A 26863-nucleotide genomic window follows, 5' to 3' on the forward strand; every position below is an offset into this window, starting at 1 on the left:
CTGTGGAGCAGTTTTGCCACGCCCATTTTTGATTCCATTAAAATACTAAAATTTTTCGCGGGGGACAATTTTGGGTAAAGTTTGGTGACTTTTTGAATATGTTTAAACCTCCAAATTAGCGTTTCTATGCGGACAAGAAAAATAATAATAAGAAACAGTACAGATCCAATAGGCCTTCGCAGCGCTGTCGCTGCTCGGGCCTAATAATAAGAAACAGTACAGATCCAATAGGCCTTCGCAGCGCTGTCGCTGCTCGGGCCTAATAAACAGTAGAGATACAATAGGCCTTCGCAGCCGCTGTCGCTGCTCGGGCCTAATAAAGCAGATCATAACATTATTTGTTCTCATAAAAGCCTTTCAAATTAACAGACAAATAATAAAAATGTTGCAATTAATGCAAATTTGATCAAACTGGTTTTGTAAGGTGAAACAACTTGTGAAAATCACATCAACTGTTAGTCTTGTCTTCATTTGAGCCAAGTTTGAATGAATGAATAATACAACAAATAAATTTGATTGCAGTAAATTCATCACAAACAAGTTAAGTTCCTCTGAGTAAATCAACAGGATTTGCAGTTCAAGTGCAGAAATACACAAATGCCCTGTTTGCTCCAGGGCCAGTAAGCAGGAATACACGTCAGCTCTCCGCTGAGGCTCGCATGCTTTAAATGTTATGTTTAAGCCGTAATTGCAATTTAAATACATTATTACTGCTATGACACATCTACAATCGAACAAAGCTGCATTATACAAGCACACAGTCACTGAGTCACCTTGGAAGGCTGTTATTACTGCAAACAATACAACTCAAACTATCAGAGAAGAAAAAAATGAACTTTCTGTTCCCTGAACTTAAATATGATAATTCGTAAATGTTTGCACTACAAACACAAACGTGTTACATAAATAAAACATTTGGATGTTCTTTACCACTTCAATGAGAACTCTGTTCTTGATCATTTATCTGCATTCGGTGTTTTGCTGTTAAATAGTTAAATAGTCTAATAGTTAAAAAGTTATCTGGCTGTCATACTTTATTTCAATCAAAGGCTAACATGCACCAGTGGCTCAGACTCTTAAATTCTGATAAAACCTAACATCACACACACCTACACGCACTGAGGTAGTGTTTGTAACGGTTTCCAGGTGTTAATTTTTGCAGCTGCCTTGTTGTGCACACACACCTCGGTAGGGGAAACGCATGCCTGCTCAGCAAATCTCCCTGTGTTAAATATAGCTGCATGAATAGGCACACTGTATCCTCTTGTGTTTCCATTGGACGTCCATGGTTTTATTTCTTTTCTATTTTACAATAAACCAGAATGAATCTGTTCGAGACAACAAACCTTCGATTTCAGCCCCACATTGTTTGGAAAGGGGTGATTTTGTGAGTGGAACAAATGTCTTCACATAAAAAAAAAAAATATCTGACACACCACTTATGAAAACAAACAGGCAGAGAAGCAGAAAGGAGACAGATAGGGACTGAAAGACAGGACAATTATATAAGGACAAGTGTATGTCTCACAGTGACAGACATGAAACTTATATACAACTTCCTGAATGTTCCTGACAAAGAAGCAGAAAGTTCTCTACAATCTGTTACAAAAATCATTGTTTTAAAACAACCTTCTGACTGATGTAAAACTTAAAAATGAATATCAATACTTGGGATTAAATTAAAAATTTCAATATATTTGTAAATAAATGTTATAAATACAAAAGCTGATCACAAATTGGTTTAAAATCTGTCCTGAGTGCAGGAAAAAGCTGACACGAAGTGACTGTCAACATATTCTCTTGTGTCCTCTCAGTCCTATACAATCCTATAATATGATCATTATTAAGCAATATGTGATATTTCTCAGACAGCAGTAGTAATAGAATTCCCATTTCTGTTTTAAAATAAAAAAAAAGAATTTATGTTTTTAGATTTTTGTTTTAATATGTGGTACTTCTGCTCAAGGTTATCTCAGCCATGCCTAATTAGAGTAACTTTTTTTTTTGAGGTAGAGACTTATTAAAAAGTTTTTGTGCACAGTCATTTCATTTCTTTGTTTAAATAAAACTGGAAAACTAAAATTCTTCTCAGTCAGAAGACCATTATAATGATGGGAACTTGTATCTGATTTTTCTTAAACCAGCTCTGTAAGTCTCCAGAAGTTTTGATGAAACCAACAGAAGCTCTACGGCAAAGGAAATTCAAGCCACATAACAGCTTTGGAACCATATTAATAATTTATAATCATTTGTTTTGTTCAAAATTTAAAACTGTGTTTGAAATGCTTCAAAGTACAAGACGTGCAACAATGAAAATGACACATATGGAGTGCAGAGTGATGGATGAATGGATCGACACGTAAATGGATGTGTAAATAAATGATGAGTAAAAGATTAACTGTTGGCTGAGGTAACTAACAGAGAGAAAGGGAGTCTGGCACACTTTATGATGGCGATTCCGCTGTAAGTCATCAAGCTTCTTTTCTTCTCAAGTAAAAGACAAGGATGTTTGAGGTGCCATGTAAGCATGCATTATTAAAGGACAGATCCTCAGGGTTATAAATACCCTACAAAAGAGAACAAACATGCCAAACCTTTCCGTTGCTATCCCCTTTTTCTTAAAGCAATTACTTAAACCAAACTTTAAAGAAATGTAGTCGTGTACACACATGATTGAATGAAGGCATGTAACAAGAGCTTGTTTGTGCACATCCAGGTGCAAAAGCCTTAAAAAGACACCAACTATTCACGTACTGTGCCTGCATGCAAGCTAAACCTCCCTATCTCGCATTTCTGGCATACATAAAGCTATTCATGAGCTACAAGCCCTGCTGACAGCAGTATCCCCATTACACTGACAAGCCCAAAACATCAGAGGAGAGTGGACACAAACACACATGCTCACATGGGCAGGGATGGTGAGGAGAAAGAACAGGGAAGGAGGATGAGCGATGAGAAAGGAGGACAGGAAGACTGCAGAAAGAATATACATTCCTTTCACCCCTTAACGACCCATCCATCTCGATTCCTATCAAGTTGTTTCCTTCTATATTTTCCTTCTTTATTCCATTTTTATAAAGGGAAACTTCCTAAGCTTGATGTGAACCCAGTTCTGTTTGTGCCTCGGTGTGACTCTGGGGGGGAGGGGGGATGAATAAATACATTTAGAAAAACAGATTAACAAGTCCTTTTCTTTTTTATTTCTCGAAACATGTGCAAATAAGCAACAAACACTCATGCTTTCATCAATTTCAACCTGACAGAAAACACATGTCATAAAAAACAAGGATTTCACAACGAGGTGCGATCCCCAGTTCATAATCACTGATCTGAAATACTTCTATTACTTTTATTCCATAATCATCCATCACAAATAGAACATTTGTTCCAGACAGTGGAAATATTTTTTAATGAAGCACTGCAGCTGCTCACTGATTAGGCAGATGCGTGGGTGTCTGCAACTTTGAGTGTGTATGTGTTTGCGGTATTACCACAGATATGTTAGGGACTTGAAAATTGGAAATAATTGGCTGCTGTAGGCTGTAAAGTAATTAGGTGGGATTTCTTTTTAGCTCCTGCGACTCATATTTGACTTTGAATCTAGCTTTATTTCTAAAGTCCTTCTAAACTCGATGCTTGATGAGCTTCTCCCTCTGTGTGTTATTCTTTTCCTCCTTTTTGGTTCTGATTACCTGCCTTCCTCTAAAAAGCTTTAACCAATTTGTCTCAGTCTCTCACTTTGTTTAAAACTGTCAAAACACATGCAATGAATTGCTTTAAAGGCTAGCTGCCACAAATGGACTTTTAAGAGGTTAATAAAATGAGAATCTGTGCAAATATCTACCTATCAAAAAGACTTAAAAACTACATTTTTTCACAAACCTGCATGCCGTGGAAGCAGCTGCACATTTAAACTGCAAAGAACTGTTTTCAGCTAACTTAACTTCAAAGGTAAAGGATTTCGACGCTGTGTGGAAGTCTTCTGCACAAATTTCTTATAGCAGCATCCTTAAAACTGTATTTTTATCGACATCAGCCTTTGTGTCCTCGTTGCCATTTCTTTGCAGCACCGTGTCCTACCTGGTTGTAGCTGTGTACCGCTCCTCCAACCTGCCCGCTGCGCTGAGGAGTTGCTGCAGAGATGCTGTCGCTGAGGGCGAGGGTCTGGTTGCTATGGTAGCTGGCAGAGTACTGGAGCGAAGCCTCCGGGGTGGAGTTGAGCTGCAAGGAACTCTGGGAAAGGAGAGCCGGTCCTACCAGTTGAGACAGGAGTGGTGTATTGTTGAATGGGAGTGGTGGGTGGGGGTTCCAGTTGAGTTTTGTGTGTGTGAGCAAAGAGAGTGAGAGATTAGGAGTGAGAAAGAGAGGGGGCGTGAAGGGGAGAGATTGAGAGGCAAAGAGTGAAATGGGGAAAAGGGAGAGCAGCAATTTAGAGCAGATAGTGCAGCAGTGCAGCACTCTGTGAGTTGGAGATGGCATACATAATTTATTAGCAGAGGAAGGGAGAAACAGAGGAACAGAGAGAATAGGAAGAGAAGGAGGAGCGGGGAGAAGGGAAGCTGAGAAGAAAAGTTGTGGTAGAAGAAAGATCTAACAACTTCAACTTTACCTCCCTAAGCACGCTGAGTTTCACTTATTGTTTGAACAACATTTCTCTTGACTATTGGTAAAAGCAGATAAATCATGACTGAATCATTTAACACTCATTTATTTGTTTATTTGCTGATGAGCATTGCAGAATAATGGAATACGGCTTATTAAATGACAGAGTTTCCCTTCGATACACTGTAGGAGACTCAATATATCTAGAGTGTTAATGGAGACTAAATTTAATGCACTGTATCAGCAAAAATCTGTCATACACTGATTTCTACGCTGTGCACAAAAGCTTGTGTTGATTGGGAATAAAAATATCATGTGGTAGTGTTTAATATAAACTATATTCCAAAATGTCTGATGTGACATGGTAAAACTAGTATATGTTATGTCAGACTGTAACAAAATGCTTATTATTGCCCACCGCTGAATGCTAAAGTAGGTAATAATGAATCCAGATCTTGTGAATCACTGGACAGATTTTAATGATATATTCAAATAATTAACATTTGGAGTCAACCCAATTCAAGATGGCCACCCCAGTTAATCTACTGTAGCACAAACATGTCTATACCTGAGTGTATTTTACAGAAATTGAGCCAAATTTGACATATTCCAAGCAATAAAAGATCATGCAGATATTGCAATATGGAATGAAATTGTGCATACTGTCATTTTCAAGGTTTGACCTAAATGGCATTAAATCATAAGATGATTTTAGTCTAAAACTCTGGCATGACAGGCAAAAGCAGTATTCGTTTCTTCAAGAAATCTCTTACCTTCAGTTTCAGGTCATGTTAGTATAATTTATATTACACATTACATATAACAAGGTAAAGATCTAAACTAGGATCACTTTCTTTGTCTTAGAATCATGATTTCCAGTGTTTCAAATGTAATAAATCTGCCCTTTTAAAACTTGTAACAAGTGTTGAGTAGTTAGCTACATCTAGTCAAAAAAAAAACCCAGTATTGTCATTTCTCATTCTTCTCTCATATCTGTTTGCTTGCTCTGTGTTGCTCTTTTTGTCTTCCCTCTGGATCTTTTTCTCCCTTTGAGTCTCTGTGCCGAGCCAAGATCAACTCCTCAGCCTCTCGCCTTCAGAAGACTTGTCTTCTCTCATCTTGATTCATTCCTCGCTTTTTATGAATTATTAAACAGCACTTTTGTGTTACGCAGTCAGTGTAGGAGGTCCCAAACTCATCATCACTCAGCCTTTGGTTACTTTGTGTGTGTTGTGTAACATAACGATTGAATTTCTGAAATTATATATGCAATCTAAAGCTCATTTGGAATGAATAGACAAATAATAGGAAATATTTTGGTATAATAGTAATTGCCTGGATGTAAAATGCTGGAACCATTAAGCTATTTGTGATGGAAATTTGACATTTCTATTAGCTTCATTAAGGGCTAATGAAAGCTAGATAGCTAGGGTTTTATTATATTCTGTTTACTTGCTGCAAATATAGTGTTCTAATGTAAACAAATATATCTGTCATGTTCACAAAACATGTCTGCAAAATTGTCAAATCCATCCATCCATGTTGTTCTCAGAACAATAGATACCACTTTGCTGCTCTGCCTTTGTTACTCAGTGTTCCTCTTTCAACAGACACCTAAACATAACACAATGTGAAATAAATAACATGGGTTCCCTTATTGTCATGAAAAATATGGTAAAAATTTAGTCACTCATCATTTTTGTTTTTTTTGTTGTTTTTTTTTGCATTAGCACCTTTTTTTTATTCTCAAAGTTTGATGGACCCAATTTTTCTTTAAAAACTGAATACAAAAGTTTGCAAATCTCATAAACTCATGTTTTATTAACAACTGAACAGTAAACGTTTCAAATGTTTAAACTGAGGACTTGTTTAATTTATGGAAGATTTGAGGTAATTTTGAATTTTATGACATCAGTAAACAATGATAAAAACTGTAAACAACAGGGCTTGTATAAACATCAACATATTGTTTATACAAGAGCTGGAGTATTATAGTAAAGGTTAGGCTTGTAAGTGGTTAGACAGGTACATTTTATTATGTGTTTGCAAAATAAATTATATGTTGTATCACTCGATGCTTCAGAATCTATCGCAAAAGCTTCCACGTTGAAAGAACTACTTCAATAAAGATACTAACATGGCAATACTTCTTTTATTACAGCTTAACATTTTTGCAGTGCTGAGAAAATTAAGACATGAGCAGATTAAATCTTAGTAGATTTGCTCATTGCGTGTGCAACCTGAGTGAAACAGCTGGGTCTAAGAGAGCGTTGGTAATAAAAGTGTACATGGTGCATTTGATTTGGACAGGAGTGACAGGGACTCCGGCACTTTCAGTAAACAAGATAGGAATCTAATTATCTGACATATCTCCCAGCTGTTCAACAAGTATTAGAGCAGGCAATCTTTTTTTTTTTTCTTATCAAAGCAAAGCAGCAAAAGCAAACAAGGTGAATATTTCAAAACCAACTTTTTGAGGTTTATCAATGCTTTCTGCTGTCATACAAACTGTTTGTGTCTGCATGTTCACATATGCACAAGCCAGCACATTCTAATGGTACTGGAGATCACATGCTTTCTTTGTAATACATCATTTGTCAGCTCTTAAAATGTCATTACATCAATATCAAGTATCAAAAAGGTCAGTGGACGAGTGAAATGGGAATGCAGTGTTTCAAAGCCAACGACTTGAAAAATAAATGCCAAGCCCATTTAACTCAACCCTGCATAACACATTGACTGGAATTCATTCATACTTCAAATTTAATTTATTTTTTTTTACCTCAAAAAATTATATTTGCAATATGGTGCAGTTAAATGGCAATAACTCAAAATACTAAATGTGATGTGATTATTACCACTAGATTATGTGCAAAGGAATTGTTACATTCACAGTTAGAAGTGAATTTTATTTTTAACAAAATTACATTTGGTCTTTATAGTTAAACTCCTAAACTGCAGTCTGTTTCCTTTTATAAAAATGGAATAAACAGCGAAAGCATGTTTTAAGTCTGAAACAGTAATTAAACCCTTCTCTATATGCTGATATGCTGGTTCAGGACTCGGTCTTCAAAAATAAATAAATCACACTGCACTGAAGTTACGTGGCTTTATTTAAACACATACGCCAATGCTAATAAGTTCACTTACGTTCTCCACTGTCAAGTATTCCTGATTCCTGAAGAGAACGAATGCAGGAATCAACCAACTCTAAACCTGTGGTCAGCTCATCCTCGATATCCTTTTGTCCATCTGCTGTTAAAGAGAACAGACAATAGGTCAAACTCAAAGAAGAGAACAGAAAAAAAAAACACAAAGAAATGAGACAGGAACAGACTGACATCCCTCAGTACTGGTAACTCTGTCCTCTACAATAATAGTTTATAAAACCTAAAAGTTATAACTTGTTCATGAGCTGTAGGGCATTTTTATATTAAAGATAGGTCACTAGAAAATCTGCCCAGAGAGCTGATCAAAAAGGGCTGCACACATATAAGTAGCAAATAAACATGAGATGAATGAGAAAATATGCAAATTATGTATGTTTTTGGCATTCACACATACAGATTACAACTTGATGTGACAAGACTCTTCTATACCATTTATGTGTCATTGTGGGTGTACAGTCAACTTTGTGTCAATTAAATATGCAAATCAGTGTTTCTGACCAAAAATTACTGGTATGCACTTAAAAATATAAAAACATTGGGGGTTCTCTGTGTGTGTGTCTTTAAATATCAGTCAGACATAAACTGAAAGAAACCCTGTTGGAGTTCTTGCAACATGCAACCAAGAGTTTAGGTCCAACATGTGAGAAGAAGTGCTTGGAAATTACAAAAAATAAATAAATTGAGAGTTATACCTTGAGCGTTCCAACGGAATTGCTCATCAGTTGAACTGAAAAGGAAACATACAGTTATTAAAAAAATTACTACAAAGACAATAACAAAGTTACAAAACCAGCACAACCATTATATAAAGGGCACATTACATGGAAGATTCCAACGTGCCCATTTAATCCGTTCGTTTTCTGTACCCACTCAATCTTGTTGAAGGTCACAGGGAAGAGGAGAATCCTGGACAGGTCACTCCATCACAAGACCAAAACAAAGACACACAAGACAGACAACTACGCACACACTCTCACATCCGAGGCAGTTTAGATTCACCGGTTAATCCAACATGCATGTTTTTTGACGGTGGAAGGAAACCATAGTACGTGGAGGAAAGTCAAGTCAAGTCACATTTATTTAGAAGCACATTTAAAAACAGCATATGTCGACCAAAGTGCTGTATACATCACAGGTCAAGAAATCTTCAAATTAAAGAAATAAAAACAGAAAAATAATAAAATACACTTAAATACAATACAGGCTAGAAATAAGAGTAAAATAAGTCTGTCTGGTTTAAATGCCAAGGAATAAAATTAGTCTTTAAATCAGAAAAGCCCCAGCGGATTGTTAAACCTTCAGCGGTGATACTATATGTAAGTTAAAAGCCTTTTGGTTAAAAGGTAAATTGAGCCATAAGGTGGTTGAAAAACACAGATTTCATCATGGGGTATAAAGTACATATTGATTTAGATTGCTTAAAGTAAGTGATCATCTATGACAGTCCTTAAAAGAATTGGAGCCAGATCGCCACTGTTGGTCACAACAGTTGTGGGTCCTGAAATGATCTCCAGAAATCAAACAAAATTTAAAGATGATTGCTTAAAGCAAATTTAATAATGGCCACAAAAGATAAAACAACAGTCATAAAAGCAAAGTAGTATAATATGACTTTCAGCTTCTTGTATTGTCATTATGTCTTTATTCTTACTTTTTTATTATGTTTTTATGTGTTATTTTGTGGGTCAGAATCTAAAACACCACTGCTTTAATCCTTCCACAGCTGAGTAAAGTTAAAAAAACAACAAATGCTGAATGCTGACATGTCAGATTGTTTTACAAATTTCTTATTCTGCCCAAAAGTAGCAGGATAATAACATAATGTCTAGATGAGTATTTACAAAGTACAGTTCTTGAGATGTAAGAAAGAGGAGGAATTCACCACGGTGTGACTGACTGCTTCAGTAAACTTGGAAATATATTTTCACACCAAAGAGCTAGAAGATTTTCTTTTTAAGTATACATAATAGCACACACACACACACACACACACACACACAGAAATCCCTCAAAGAATTGCTGTGATCTTTGGGAACCCAGACATCAGTGTATCAGACAAGATTCAGTGGTGAAAACCATGAATATGGGCTCAGCAATACTTCTGAAGACCAATGTCTGTTAACACCTGTCACTGCAGAGCCTATAGAATCAAGTTAAAAATCTATTATGCAAGATCTAGAAATGGCATGACCTTCTCTTGAGCTGAACTTTAAGATGGACTGAGGTGAACTGAAAAACTGCCCAGTGTTCTTATGAATCCAATTCTGCACCAACTCAAAATAAATAAAATAAAATTGACTTCTAAATGTCATTTTCCTTGTAAGTAATGTTTATAGAATAATGCCGAGTGGATTCATTATAATCCTTTAGGGCTAAAACTGATGATGTTGTGGACATTTCAACAGATAGTCACACCCATACAAACACATACATACTCTTGGTTGCTGGGAATTGATCAGCGACTAACGGTGGGTTGAGGAGAAAGAAAAAGACAAAGTGGACAGAAGGAACAGGACAAGCGTAAAAAGAAGCTAGAGACAAGTATTGAGCCAGTCGCTGAGTAATCAATGCAGACATGGACAGACTAACTGATACATATAGATTCCTTCATCTGACTTCATCTACATCATTAGTCCATCTGGGATCCTGAGCTTCTGTGCATGTGTCCTGCTTAGACTATTTGGTATTCTGCCAAAAAAGATGTAAGAAGCAAGAGCTTTCCTCTCAGGAGTCACTATCTATTCTTGTTGTTTAAATTAATGTTATTTTTGGTTTTCATTAACTGAATTTAGTTTTAGAAACTGGTATCAACAAAACAATAAAGATGATGGAACATCCATCTATCTATTTTCTGCTACTTATCCGTGTTTGGCAACAGATCCAGGATGGAAACCCAGACATCCTTCTCCATATTGACAGTCCTCAGTTCCTCCTGGGGATCCCAAGGCATTTCCAGGTCAGAGAGGATACATACGTCCTCCGATGAGTTCTGTGTCTGCCCCAGGGACTCCTCCCAGTGGGAATCTTCAAAAAATGATTGAATGCTGACCAACAAGACCAAAACATATTTTCACTGTGAAAGACCCTTTCTTTGTGCATCTTAGCACCAGCTGTTTAAATATATTTGTTTGTTTTTTTTTAAACTGAAGAAGCTACAAAAGTGGCGTCTTTCAACACCCCGTTTTTGACCCACATGATTTAGATCCATCACCTTTAACCAGCAGCTCACAGTTTTGTGAATTTCACATATCTTGTCCACACAATGCAGTTTGTTGTCTATTTTCAAAGTAATTATAAAATACCTACTGATAACTATAATGTACTGGTGATAAATATTGTCTTTGAATCACCAAATGTAATAATGTGAGGGACAATTCTAAATTAGTTTCATTAAATTTAAAAATTCTTATTTGCTTTTAGAATATTTCATAATGTTCATTACATTGTATTATATACTATATTCTTTTTCCTTTATTTAAGGAACCTACTGAAGCAAAATATTGTTGACTGATTTCTTAATTTAAAAGTGATTAAAGCTCCGTGCATGCAATGATTTGTCTAATTCATAAGTTGTTTTTGTTATAAAATAATAAATATATGAAATGAGAGATTAAATTTAAAATTTACTTTACCTGTTTGACATTTGTTTTGTAGATAAATATCGTATATGTTTGAGCTGTTAGTAATTGTCAGCAGAAAAAAAGAACTCCTGAAAGACAGACTCATTGCTCTGTGACCAAAAGGTTATTACCTTAAATGCTTCACCCTTCAAAGAAAATGAAAATGAGGCAATTAATCACTCATTGCCTCTCACAGGAGTAAATTATAAAGGTGCAGCTGCACCTAGTTTCCTTTTATGTGTTTGATTAGGTGCCTGAATGTGACTTACAATTAAGCATTGAAAAGATTCTTTTAAAATGAAAACATTAATGTGACTTTAGTCATCAGAAGTTTCATTTGTTTTCAATTATTTTTGCAAGTAAGCCAGACATCGCTTTTGTACTATGCAGGAGAAAATAAATTATCTTGTTACATGAACTCTTAGAGATGAAACTATTCTTCATGGAATAAACATGTCAACGGATATCTATCCAGCTGTGACAAGTGGAGTCAGAAACATTTCCTTTCTCTAAATTTCTAAGAAAGATAAAAGAGAAAACAGCAAACGACTCTGTAACTCTGCCTTACCATGTTGGTGGGTAAAGAAACAGAGAAATGAGGGAGAGGGAAAGAAAGCCTTGCCAGAGAATCTCAGAGAACCAATAGACCCGAGAGAAATTTAATAAGTGCAGCATTATTCCACAACATTGCACATCCTCGGCAGCAACGCCACAACAGTACACCCCGCAAGCCAGTGCCTCACTTTTAACAGCAAGTCTATATTCATAAGACATTTTCAATTCACTATACTAGTTTTAACCATCCCTCGGTTTAGATCAACAGACACCGTCCTCTACCGTTCCCTAAGAAAGCCAAACGCACACAAACACACTTTTTAAAGCATTCATAAATATGTGCTCAAAAAGTATTTATAACTCGTGTACCTGTGTGATTGTTTGAGTTAAGGGGGACATTTAAAAACTTAAAGACTTAAGGTAAATCTCTCAGAGATGTGACAGAAATAGTATTTCAGTGACACCAAATAATAAATTTCAAAGTGAAACATTTTTATAGGTTCTTCAATTTTACTAGTACAAGCATCTGCTTCTGCTGCAAGTGGTTTGGAAAAAAACAAAAAACATACTATTTGGGTAAATAAATAACAACACACACAATTAGGTGCAAAAATGCATTAATTAATAAAAGGTGTAGCATTACCTGAAGGAATGCATATCGCCCACCACCTTTCATGACAGAAAATTGACATTTCATGTTGAGAAATTATGGACTTGAAGCCATTTTGGTCAAACCTTAAAAATAAGGTTATGTGCATTCTCAAACAATATTACAAGATGTCACACACAAAGTATGTATTGTGAAAGATTCTCATTTACTACCACACCAGATTTTAGCTCAATATCTGTAAATCTGACTAAGTTATGGACATGTTTGTGTTGACAAAGGTCAATTAGCTGTGTAGGCTAACTGAATCCAAAAGTTCAACAGTTGTAGATGTACATCTAATGGTTACTTTGCAAAGTTTCATTAATGTTTGTGTCGCGTTGATGAGATATTTTGCTAACAGACAATCAGGGTTGACTCCAACAGTTGATACCAAAATTTTAAGCACAGATCTTGCCTAATATTTAATACTTGGACTGTGCCTTGTAAAATAATTTCAACTAGTACCACATCAATCTTTTGCTAAATATCTGTAAAATTGAGTTATATGACTTATAGCCACATTTGTGTTTTCTAAGGTCAGCTGGCTGTGGTGGCCATCTTGAAATTGGTTTGTTTCCAAAGGTTTATTAGTTGAAGATGTACATCCAGTGGATATTTCCTGAGAGTTTTATTAAAATATGTTTCTTGGTTTATCAGATATTTTGCTAATGCTACAGACAAATGAACACACAGGCAAAAAAAAAAAGATCATGCTTTTGCTTTTATCAGTGAGTCATATCTATAAAATAGTCATCTACACAGGAATCAACCGATCACATCCTTCATGAGTCTTTAATATTAGGCTTGACTTTCTCAGCAGGAAAACAACTAAGAAAGAGCCACAAGGTTCTGTTCAAATCTTCCAGCTGTTTCTCTCTTCACAGATAGCAACACTTAAGAACATTTTCCCTTCACGATAAGGCTGCCGGTGTGGATATGTGCGCATGTTGACTCAGCAAGCATACTAACATTCATCCATCCATTTTCTTTTACCCACTTCTTTTCTACTGGGCAGCTGGTGCCTAGCTCCAGCAGTTACTGTACAAGAGGCAGGGTACACTCTGGACAGATCACAGTTTATACTTTCACATACTGTACATAAAAGTACATTCTCTACAGCCAGGTCATTCAGTTTAGTTACATTCCATGAATGCACACTGCGACATGCATTATCAGACGTTTACAGATTGGGACAACAAAGTTACAAAGAGATAAAAATATAAAATACGACGCAAACAATATGATAAACGTTGTTCTCTTTTATTGTATACAACTTGGTATCTTAAAATTTGATTGTATGTAGTTTTTATTGGTCACATGAGGTAATATTCATGCTACTCATAAACACAAAGTTGGTGCATGGTGCAATGTGGCATAGTTTGCTACTGTTAGCCAGCAGGAAATAGAATTGTAAAAACTTTTAGCTAGCGTCCCGCTGGGCTGCTACTGTTGACGACAAATTGTGAATGTAATTCACAAGAAAATTTCCAAAAAGGATTGATTTTGTGTCTCAATTTTCTTGCATAATTCACAGAGCCTCTTTCTCATTTCGCCTGAATTTTGAACCAATTTCAAAAATTCACACGACCAAGTCATTGCAGGCATCTATAACCCGTCTTTCCATTTTGTTTCTCAAAACAATTTTTTGTTCTAGTTGAAAATAGCAGAATGAAAAACCAAAGCCATTTACTGACTGAGTCAAACGTTTACGAGATGCAGCTGATTCTGTGGAGGGATAAACAAAGCCAAAAATTTTTGCAAAAATATCTACACACTCACTTTGAAGAATGGAATTTGTTTGGGAACTACTCGGTTATTTTTGCAGATCTCTCTGTTGTATGAATATATATCTTCCCATTGGTGGTTGTTACTACAAAAGCATGTTGCACTCCATCATCATTAACATGACAGTGACACTGCAACAGTAGTCAGTCATGGCAGGGGAGGATGCTCCTGTTCTCCTTAGGAAGTGGGAGTAATACGAGTGTGTGCGTTGTTGTGAGTGTGAGTCTGTGTGAGCAAAAAGGAGATATTTTTGAAGATTCTTTTGTGTTAGGAGTGGGTGAGATGACATTGTGAGATAAAAGAAGAAACTCGCACTCAGTCAGATGAACAAAAATGCGTCAAAACACTAAAGGTGAAAGGCATAATGTGCTTTTGTTTATGTGGATGCATATATGGCTGGTATTCTTTGACTATATGTGTGTGTTTGTGCGTATACGTACTTGTATGCATGTTCTCTCATAGTCTATTCAGTTCTATTGTGCTCACACCAAGGCTGAGAAAAACTTTTGTGAGGATGACAGCTGAATGACAGTTCAACAGTGGGGCTGGAGGACAATTGTCTAGTCAAAGTTATCTGAAATAACTTGTAATGCCTAAATACTGACAGCTGCAACAAAACCTCTATAACAATGCCTCATGGTATTGACAACTCTAATAAAGATATTTAAACTTTTTTAGACTTTATTCTTTCTCACTTTCTTTCCCAAACCCTATACACTCAAATACATAAGTCTATCCTAACATCTTGCAAGGGTGAAAATGTAAATCAAGAAAGAAACAATCACACACCCTTTTGTGTAAACATATCAATGCATGTAGTTATTTTAAGGTAGATGTACTTCTTTTGAGAACTGTTACAGATAAATTTATTTGTACCTTTACAGCTCACTGAAGCAATGCTTTATTTTTCATGAAATGTTGTTTTTCTTTCAGCTGCTCCCTTCTGAAGAGGTCGCCACAGCGAGTAAACCTGTATGAAATATTTGGTAATTGTTTTATGCTAGATACCTTACCTCATGCAACCTGGGCTTGAACTGGCAGCCTCAGGATCACGAGACAGCGGCAACGACCACCAAGCTACCGCAGCCCTATTTCCCATGAAATGTAATTCAGTTATCTGAATATCTTTAGTGAGTGACGTAGTAAACAAAAATATAACAAGAAATGATTTGTTGTTGATATCACAAAGAAATCGTTACTCTTTCAAACTAAGTGTTGGACCTTACTTTGTACCACAGGTGCCTTGAAGCTTTTCACCTTTTTCATCAGACATCCAGCTTATAAGTGAGCGTCACACTGAACATGTACCTCAGTCAACTGTAGCCAACCTCCCAGGATGTGGATGCAAGAGGAAATGCAACCCCAGATTGATCAGATAGATAATTTGAATGGTAGAAAAAGTGACAAAGAAATCATCCAAAACCATTCAAACTTAACTCCAAGGTCAAGGTATGAAACCTTCTAGTCGTGCCATCTGTCGCATTTTAAATTACAATAGCTTCCACAGAAGAAGGCCCAGGAGAGCTTCACTACTGAGAGTAAAACACAAAAAAGCCAGTCAAAAAATTTGCCAAAATGCATGTTGGCAAGCCCTAAAGCTTCAAAAGAAGATTCTGTGTCTGATGAAACTGAACTGAAGCTTTTCTTACAGTCACATTTAGTTACTTTTAAATTATTGTGAAAGCGTACCAACAAGTTTCTCCGAATCTGTAATTTTTTTTTGCAAAAATAATTTTTGATCCTAATAATAATAATTCAAATTAACATCTAAAATCCAAAGACTGTATGCAGGTGTTACATGCATACAGTCTTACAGAATATGTGTGGTGTAAAAACACGTATGCTGCATGTGTGTGTCTGTATGCCACGGTGTTTAAATGCACGAAACGTGGGTTAAACTAATTCTGCTCAGGAACATCTGCTGTATGCATCTAAATCACTGAGCTATTATAGTTATTATGACAGATGGACAATCATAATTTTGCACCAGCACAGAGAATACCTCCATGCATAATTCACCAGGGAAAGGGAGGCCTGACACTGGGTGCACCCTGTGTTATTGTGCTCCACACCGTCAGAGATTGTCTAATATTTATACTCATCTAACGAGTCTGACTGCAGCAAGACTGTTATGACATGTTACTGAACAAGAGATTAAACGCTCTGCTGCACATATGAAATTTAAGTTTCGTTCAATCATTTAACAACACACCATTATGGTAAAAGGAAGGTTTGCATATCACTCGAGACAGAATAAAACACCACCTGGCCCACATTGTTTCTTAAGATTAGGTAAATACAGTCTCAGATGAACAACGCACACATTATATCTTTAACAAAAGCTGAACAAATTGCAGTACTGTCTCAGTTCATTGAGATCTACACACATTCACTCATTTGCAGCACAAATGAAGCCACAGTGATTCTTTTATTCTCTGACACTCTGTTTTAGAATTGGTTCACGTGTCTGGTATCGTTGTTGCAATGTGTGACCCAGTTTTAGAAAACTGCTGAGAGATAGATGCTGTCACATGGCTGATATGTTAGAATACTTTGATATACACAGACGTTCCTATTCAGCTGAATGACAGAAAAGTGCTCAGGACCTGTGATGGTAAAATCAGCCCAAACAGTCACCCCTTTACCACCATGCTTGACAGTCGATATGTTACAGTGGTGCTGACTTGCTGTGTTTGATTTTATTAAATATAACTCTACGCACCCATCACTCGTTTGGTGTGGTCTACATCTGGACATTAGCAGCTGTCTTTGGACACTAAACTTAGGTTGGTATCTCACTGGGCTGCAATTCTCTATGCTGTACTTTTAATATTTGCATGATAATACAAATGTAAAAAAAGTCATGCAGCATTTTGTTATAAATCACAAACTTACACAATCTATAACAATATGTCAAAAGCTAATTTTAAACAAAGTCCTATTTTATTGTTTTTTTTTTCCTTAAGTTGTAAAGGAATGAGTAGGAAAAGTCTCCACTGTCAGATTTAATAGACATTTTCATATAACCATGATACAGTTGAGTATTAGTCATGACAGAAGCAGAGTCTAAAGGTAAAATGTGAAAACATCTGGCTGAAACAGCTGTCATAGTTTGTCAACTGATGTGCTGGCTCACAGTCAGAAACAGTTTGACCTCATCTAATATGAGTCACTGGAGACTGACTGCATGCGCAAAAGAGCCATTGGCACCCAACTAGGCCTGGGTGGTGTTCAGTCAGTCATGCCTTTTTTAATTAGTAGTGATTTTAAAAGTGTGATGCTTTCTATTCACAACGTTGTGTTTCTATTCAACCAAAATGTGTTCATTTCAGATGAATCCCAGAAGGTGCAGTGTTTTCTTGTGGCATATTCTTTTCTGCATGCTGATACGTGACTGTCCAAGTAATGTTTAGTTGAGACAACAAGTTATGTTACATTGACTATCACTATTGTTGACTTGTAAATAAACTGGAAAGCAATATCAAAGGCTCACATTAATATGACACAGATACACTGAAGCACTCAGCTTTTGTCATGCTATGTTTAGATTAAAAATAAAGTCATATATCTGGTAATAAGATAGTTTACATGCTAAATTATTCATGTTACTCAAGAGATACTCAGTCCAGTGATTTAATGGGAGCTATCAAGGCTTTTTGTAAAGCTTCCACTTTGTTGGAGGGACATATTTGGGCATATATTTGTACAATTTAAAAAAAAATGCCTCGTTGGTCCCTTGGTCACTAACAGTCCAAATTCAGTGAGACTGCAATGAAAAGATTTGTTCATTTTCTTGTAGTTTTGAGCTGCAAACTAGTCTCTAGCATTCGCAGACCAGTGAGATACTGGCATTATATTATCTTTTTATTTGGAAGCCCCATGAGATCCATTACCATTGCATAGAAGCACTCGTTCTCACACCTTCACACTTGTAACCTTACTCAACAAAAGGATCATTGCTGCCTCACTGTATGGTCAGCATAATAGCTCTACACGAGCTTCATACTTTTAATCTTCATCTTAATAGCCTATTAAAAAAAGCTTCTCCAGGTTTGCCTTTTTTAAAATCTTTTTTACAAGAACTAGACTTAAACTCAGTCTTTTCAATAAGCCTTTTCTAAGAGCTTTGCTGAGACATAGTGAGCTGCACAATGCACCTGTGATGGTTTTTCTATCATTTCCTATTCTGCTTTTATTGCCATTGATGCTCCTGAAAACAATAACACAGTCATGTACACTTTCCCAGAGTTATTACTCTTTGGTTTCACTTTTCATTGGTTCAATAATTACCATTTTATAGCCAGGTTAAGTTACACTGGATATGGCTTTTTTTTAAAAAAGATAAAATGAATAGTGTACCTGCTTTCTTACACAAAGAACAAATGTCTGTGTCAGTGTCTTTCATTACAAGAACTTTTACATATCCCACATGATCACATACATTCAGGATGTGGGGAATATATGCACGCATGGATGTGATTGATTGATGAAAATGATGCAGTGTGACACGCAATGAGTCCCTGAGGTTGGCAGTTTAATTAAATAGCAGTAGAGGAGCTGGCTGCTATGGCATTTGCAATATTTCACTGTGTTTGGTTGGCAAATGACAGAATCTATTTATGACCTAAACATACACACACACACACACAAAAGGCCATCTGGCTACAGTTAAACTCACACTACTTTGCATTCTGTTAAAAATATGCACCAAATGTGTTAAAATCCATACTTTCTTGGAAATGTATATATATATATATATACACTATGATTTTGTATCTTGTACCAATAATTTGACAGATCTTGGTATCTTCCTTTTTGTTCTTTTTAACATTTTATCTACAAAGAAACAAGATCAGACATCACAAACTTACATAGAATTTCGATTCATTCAGCAGACAGAAATACAATTTGATTTGCAAGCTGATAAGGATAAAGTGTAAGAGAAAAAAAAAGGGTATATTTTGTGTATGAGTCAAAGACGGAACTGTGATAACAACTGCAGGTAATTCACAGGCATACAGCCTGCTGGATATTTACCGTAGCAGCCACAGCTTTTGAACGTTTTACTGCTTTCTTTGTGATTGAGGATGCATAGCTCTGCTCAGTCTACATCTCACTTTCATGGAACATTATTAAGTAAGGAAAATTGCATCCCACGCACCAATATTACCTCCTACATACCTTACTTTAGTCAATACAAAGATGTTATTTTTCAAATGCAAATTGCTGACATTGATAGAATGAGAAATAATAAGAAAAGATGTTGTGATGGCTTGATGGCCGTGGAAATTTAGACTACTCACATGATGCAGTCAGCTGTACAAGTTTTACTGCGTTACCAAAGTATGACCATGAGCCTCATGTATAAAAAACAGCTCAATCTTTGGAAATACTCATTTTATTGGAAAAGTATGCATGTATGAAATCAAGCAGCTGTCAGATCCAGCACATATTTATTTACTAGATCTCAATTTGCACGAGTATGTATGTATGTGCATTGGATTATGTATAATTTTGTCTTCTTTATCCGTTGTGTTCTTGGCACCATCTTTTAGGGAGTTTTATGAACATTACATCATGACACGTGGACACAAACAGTAAACAATCACAAAATTGTGGACAGTGGATGGTGAGGCCCCCTACATATATAGACAGCAGTATGCACTGTGCACACTAAACTTGCATCCAAGTTCAGAACTGGTTGCTGGGAGACCTAAAAGGAAGTAACTCATCTTTTTCCAGCTGCAGTTACACGTGTCTGTCAGGTTGTTAAAGAAAAGCTGTGGCATCACATTTAGAAACAAGGAGGAGGAAGAAAAAAAGCAAGCAGCAGCAGTGCATGTTTAAAATGCTTTGAGATTTTAAGCTCTTTCAGCTGCAGCATTTGTCCAAAAACTGCCACCACATTTATGGGAGAATGAGTAGAGTACACTGCAACAGTTGTTGGCATTTTGTGGAAGAGTTGCAACAAGAATCATGAAAATAAAAAACAAGTTTAGCCTGCAGAGTGATGACTAAATGTAAATAGTGGAGACATACACAAACTCCAGTGTTTGTGTGTCTGAGTCGCCGATGTGCATGCCGACACAGCAGCCCTGCAAGCTGCTGTGTCCAAGTTAAAAGTAAAACAGCCATCTGTTCTACAACAAGCGGCAACATTTTCTCCACAAAGGGGTTTGTGATCATGCACATACTGACACCATGAAATGCTTATAAGAAACATATTAATAACTTTAGTGAATAAATAATACCTTTTGATTAATAATAGTGATTAAAAAAGAACTTTACTGAATGGTGTGAGTCTCCTTTTTTTAAAGACAAATGTTTCAAAAACAAAGGAAATGGTCAGTAATTTTAGAAAATACTCTTTAGTCGTCTTTACTGTGGCTGTTCATGCTGAAGATGTTGAAATGGTGCACCAGTATAAATACCTGGAAACTGTTCTCGATGACAGACCTTTGACGTGCAAATGGACTCACTTTGCAAAAAGGCTCATCAGAATTCATTTTGATCTGAAGCTCTGTGTTTTTAATGTGGATTCCACTTTCAATGAGAATGATTTATTTGTATTTTATTAAGTCTCTTTTAACTTTTAACTTCATCTGCTGGTTCGGATTTTTAATTTCAGGAACAAGGAACAAATGCTTGGGGATAGTCAGGGTGTGCAGCAAAATTGCTGGCAGTCTTACAGAACCTCACTGAGGTCAGTGAAAAGGGCCAGACTGGTGGCTTCCGTCTGGACGCAGGTTTTTGTTGCCAAAACGCAGGACTAATAGACTAAATATTCCTGCAGTAATCAGCAGTTGTGATTTCTGTATGTTGTGTATAGATATATTACTACTGACTGAAACAATTTACCCCTATAGGTATATGTAAAACTCTAATTCAAACAGGTTGGACACATCTACACAATATACTGATAATTATAGCTTTAGACTGATGGACAATCCAATGCCAAAGAAACACCACAATAAGCCCAAAAGAGGAGACAGGAGGCAGAAGGAGAACATCTTTGCATGTCCAGTGTCTCCAGCAGCTACTGTGTGGTGACAGTGATAGTAAACGGTCCAGCCTTACTGTCTAGAGCACTCTTTAAAAGCACTTTAAATAGTTTCTCAGTCACCCATTCACACACACAGTGCTTTATATTACTTTTTTGTGTCTTTACAAACTATATACACTTTTATATTATAAGTAGATCAATAGTGAGGGGGTGTTCAGTGTCATGGCCAAGGACACTTTGGCGTGCTGCAGGGTCTGGGGGTTGAACCTCCAACCCTCTAATTGGCAAATGACCATCTTGCCTCTGGGCCAAGCCATACCCCACCCCCCTCCCTGATGCCAGAGGGGTTATTGGTAAAATAAATCATTATCAAATAATTAAAGTAGTGGTAACTGGAGAGAAAATGCTACTTCAGAGACTTCCACAAAGACAAAGAGCTGTGTATCACAAGTGGAATCCAGACAAGAGTTCCCAAAATGGTCCACACATTTTCACGAATGCTTTAACACTCTTTATTGGTATGTGTGTATGTGCAATCATAAAACATTTCCCAACTGTAACAAATGTAGTGGATGTAAAAAATAAAAACATGAAAGTACCAATTAGAATGAAAAATGAAAACTATGAGGGGTGATTTAAATCTGATATCTACTCACAGACCACAAACTGCAACAAAATGTTAAATGTTAAACCTTAAAGACCTGTCTGCTCTTCAGACTTCTTCTTTTGCTCACATGCAAGCGACAAAAGCAAGCGACTAAAACCACAACTCTTCTCAAAGATTTATGTAGACTGTCATGAAATTATTCTCACCTACCTGAATCTTTGGGTCATAATAAAAACGAAAATAGATTTAGAAGAATCTAAAAGTCGCGATAAAAAAAAATATAATCATCACATTCAGCTATGGTTCTTGGAAAAATGCTGTTCAGCAACAACTTTCAGCACAAAGGAAATAAAAATTTCTAGCTTTATTGTTTTAAGCTGAATCCTTAAAGTCTATGAGGGAACAAGATGCTTTGTGGGGCACATCATCACACTGAACATGCACCACTTTATGTTCCAATGAATAAATCCAGTCAATCACTTGTCCTGTTTTTATGTTTGCTTTCAAACTGCCAAACTATTCATGAAGACACCAAATGTAATGATGCAGAATAAAGGCATACATTTAAATGTATTTTTGTTCACTTTACATTGTCAGTACATAATTTTAGAAGTGTCACTGGTTGAAAGTGACAGACATTTTGCAATTTTGCAAGAGTCCAACCACAGTAGAGTGCATTGGGACTGGTGTGACAGCAAAGTGTCACCAGCAACCATATTTAAAACTAGTTACTTCAGAATAATTAACAATTAATTATTCTGGAAAAGGTAGAATTAAGAAAAAAAAACTTCCCACACTGTCCCTCTCATTTATCAGTTTCCTAAGACCTTTTTACTATTTTAAATCCCTAAATGAAAACAGTCTGCACAACAATAACCATACTGTAGCCTGTCATACATATGAGATCATATGAGAGTAGACAGGCTGTATAACATGGTATACATTGTATAAACACAGAAACGTACATCACACTGACAGTGTATTAAATTAAACAATGTCGGAACAGGCATGCAGTACTTATGACTTCAGAGACCAAAATCATCTCTTCATATCTGTTTTGTTTTAGCCAAGTTTGTTTGATTTTAATTCTCCACTAGGGTTTCTGCACAGCTATGGTTGCTTTTTTCTCTTTGTTTGTGTAAGTTTGTGTATATTGTGGGCATGTCACACTTAGCATAATCCCAGCTCCATGATTACTCATCCACCTAAACAGCTGTCTCACTTCCACTTAGCAACCCTGCAGGATTTCATCCCAGTTTGGGCCTTTCCCCAAACTTTCCAATCCATTCAACTAATCTTAAGTATTTTCACATTTGATCCTTTGTATTGCTTTACGACTTCAGGGGAAAACATATGCTTGTTAATGCTTTCTATGCATGCTCTGCTTGTGACGTTAAACTGCAATTCTAAAACAACCAAGTCTGTTCCACTATTTAGGAGTGACATACGGATGGCTGTTTGTGCTCCTCATCCACCAGCAAAAGAAACAGCAAAGATGTATTTTTATGTGTCAGGATGTCATAAAGCTGTGTGAAAGCTGCTTGTACCTGGGTCCTGACTTTGAGCTGCAGTTTGCAACAGAACAGATGAAAGCACTGGTTTTTTTTTCGTTTTTTTTTGAATACTTGTTTACTTGTTGAACTTACAGAATACATCCCATCCCTCTATAATAACATGTCTCACATAAGAATATATATATATATAAGTGCCTTCTATGACATGCCGTTCATCAGAAAAACAGCAATAAAGGTAAAGTGAAAGCTAAATCAAATGATGCATACGCTGTCAAAGTTTACATAATGAGTTCTGCGTAACTATGGTGCAACGTAAGCCCCTTCGGCGCTGATCAGAAATAAACATAACAGAGCTGAAAATGGAGGCAAGAACAAATGACTTCTTTGACTAACAAGACAACAGTAAACACATCCATAAATACAAATGATAACCAATTCCCAGCAGCCAATCAGATGCAAATTTATCACCTTGTTTTGACCTGTGAGAACCAAGCTCTTCTGCACATTCATTTTAATTCAGAACGTAGCAACAGTAGCTGCAACGTGCATTTACACTGATGGGATCAGAGATAAATAAGAGACACAAAAAATATTTAATCACCTGAGGAGCATTAGTTTTCACAGCATTTTTCAAGTAAATAAGTTTAATACATCCCTTCTTCAAATGTTCATTTTCCATACTGCATTTTTTATTCATCTGTTTGTGCATTTTATCTTAGTGTATCTTTTTTTCCCCCCCACAACACACTTTTTTACTTACTCTGCCTCTTTGGCATGGTTTGGTTCTTATCTACTTTCAACACTATCGGGGTGCAAGGGGAAGATAAGCTCACATTTGCATGTTTAATGAACCACACACACCCCGATTCCCTTCAGCATGAAGGAACACACATACGCATGGGTGCAAACACAAACACGCCGCTGCTGTTGGCCCTGAAGGTCTCTGTCTCCTTGCTGCTGACATTAGAGTCACCAGCTGCTGACACCTTCAGGAACAAATATAAATAACAAATGAAGCAGCAAACTGCAGAGAGGATTTGTTTGGCATAACCACATCAATTCAAAACAAGAAAGAAATTAAAGGTCTGATATTCCTAAAATGAATGCATATTGCCCACTGAGTTTTAAATTAAAAAGATCTTATACTGCAAAATGATGGAATTATTGCAAGATCTGTTAGTGCTTGAGAATGACTTTCAGCTAATACCACACCAAATTTCTCAATAGCTGTAAATTTGACAGTTACAGCCATTTTTATGTTGGCTAAGATTGATTAGCTGTGGAGGCCATCTTGAATTGAGTTGACTCCTTAAGTTAATGAGCTTTAGATGTCCAGACAATGATTACATTCTGAGAGTTTCAGAAAAAAATTGCTGAGTGGTCCATGAGAAACTTTGCTAAAGCTACAGCAAATCAACACACACACAGACACTGGCAAAAATGATATCAGTAAGAAACTAATTTGTTTTTGATTGTAACACACAGAGGTGCTTGATAGGTTTTACATTTTGAGTAATTTTCAATGTTTGAAACTTATACTGCGTATCTTATAAATGTCATTTATGTTGATTATCTGTTTTCTACAATTCCTCAAAGAGCTCTGTATGGATGAAAATCAAAGATGAAATTCATTTGCTTGTATGAACAAACTGGAATCTGTCAAATAAATATGATGAATACATGCCTAGTTTGTTTCATTTATTAACAATAACAGGTTTAAGCTTCAGTAATCAATTTTTATGATGGACAGTATTCAATGCAGCACATACATCTAACAGAATAAAACAAGTCTAAAGCCCCAAGGAAGTCATTGGTGACTTTTTTGTGCTGTAAAGCCTAAAGAAAACCTCCTCCTTTGGATTCTTTTTGTACAAATGGTCACAAAAAGCTTAGCTGTGGAGAACGGTGGAGATTATATAGCTTATAATTGGCTAAAACTCCTGAATATCTGACATTTTACATCCAGTGAACTGGGAAAAGCCCAGGTATAATTTAGGAGTAAAAGACAGATAGATGGGGAGAGAGTTGAAACAACACTGTGAAAAGCAGGGAGACAGATAGACAGTGAGGGTGACAGCGCTGTGAGAGATGTTGCCACCTGCCATCATTTTTCTCCTCTCCTCTTGGAAATGCATCATCAGTCATTAGAGGGGTAGCATGACTTGCAGTATCATCATCACTCACACAGACACACACACACAAGCCCAAACACAAGGCGTATTTTAAGGTGTAAAGCAGCAGCCTGTAATTTGAGTTCTCTCTATGCAGCATTTTGCTGAGCTTATAAAACCGCCTGCAGCTAATGGTGTGATGGATCCTTCTATTATCACCCAACACAGGAAAAAGAGTGAGGTATAGTGAGATAAAGGAATGTAATTAGATAGTATTTTAGTTGTGGCGAAAACAGGAGGGTGTACTGGCAGAAAAAAAAAGAAAAGACAACTGTAAAAGGATAACCACACAATGAAGTCTAAAAGCTGTCCACAAATAATGGACTAAGCCAGTAAGTTCAATTTAACACAACTCAGAAAAAAACTCAGAAATGTATGGCGTTACTTTTGTGCCACCAAGTTGAGCGCGCGTGCCACCAGGTTGAGCGCGCAGTGACACTGATTTGAGAGTACAGACCGCTCAACTCTGACAAACTGCTCGCGCTCGGCTCTCTCCGTGCGCGCTCGGCTCTATCATCTAACATGTTCTATTGTCTCCCTCTATTTATACCAGAATGAGTCGAATACAATGACAAGTTTTCATCATCCCCCTGGTGAGAAAACATTTCTTGAAATGAGACAATTTTTTTCTTGTTCTAAATCTTTATTGAAGTTCAAAACAAAAGAAGGTACACGTTGTACAACAGCTGAAAATCTGCAGAATTTAACTTGCACAATAATATACGTAATTAATAACTGCTTGCTTTGCCGTTACTGTATGTCCAGCACAGGCAACAGTCATCAATTTAGGTGAAGTCGGTTATCACCTGAAAGAAAATGATGCATTATCTCATAAGGGATAGCACTAACAAAGTAGCCCACTTTGGTTTGTTTTGAAGCAAGACGGGGGGATGGTGACCTCTGGTTGACCTAAAAAATCATTTTTAATATCTCAGAAACCAAAGCTGCACAAACGAAAATTTTAACGGCAGAAACGAAGCACTAACCACTCAGACTATTTGCTGTATTTTTTGACGTGTGTGGGGTGTTCACTAGTTAAAATAAATAAACACTTATAATAATAAACACAATACAGGAAACTGTCAACATTGTGGAAGAAGGGAGACAATAGAACATGTTATTTTAGAGTGTAGAAGGTATGAGAAAGGAAGGAGAATATTTTTGGAGGAACTTATGAAAAAAAAAGA

General features: G+C 36.5%; 1 protein-coding gene across 2 annotated transcripts in view; it reads right to left on the reverse strand.

Moving 5' to 3' along the window:
- ctnnd2a (catenin (cadherin-associated protein), delta 2a) overlaps positions 1-26863 on the reverse strand; it is a 275301-nt gene that overhangs the window by 147358 nt on the left and 101080 nt on the right. For both annotated transcript variants that reach the window (XM_037973227.1, XM_017429866.3), the window contains 3 exons: positions 8465-8499; positions 7753-7857; positions 4081-4253 (listed from right to left, as the gene is read on the reverse strand). In XM_037973227.1, coding sequence (XP_037829155.1) covers positions 4081-4253; positions 7753-7857; positions 8465-8499 — 313 coding nt within the window. The remainder of the gene's footprint in view (positions 1-4080; positions 4254-7752; positions 7858-8464; positions 8500-26863) is intronic.

This window comes from Kryptolebias marmoratus, linkage group LG21 (assembly GCF_001649575.2).
Source record: "Kryptolebias marmoratus isolate JLee-2015 linkage group LG21, ASM164957v2, whole genome shotgun sequence".
NCBI lineage: Eukaryota > Metazoa > Chordata > Actinopteri > Cyprinodontiformes > Rivulidae > Kryptolebias > Kryptolebias marmoratus.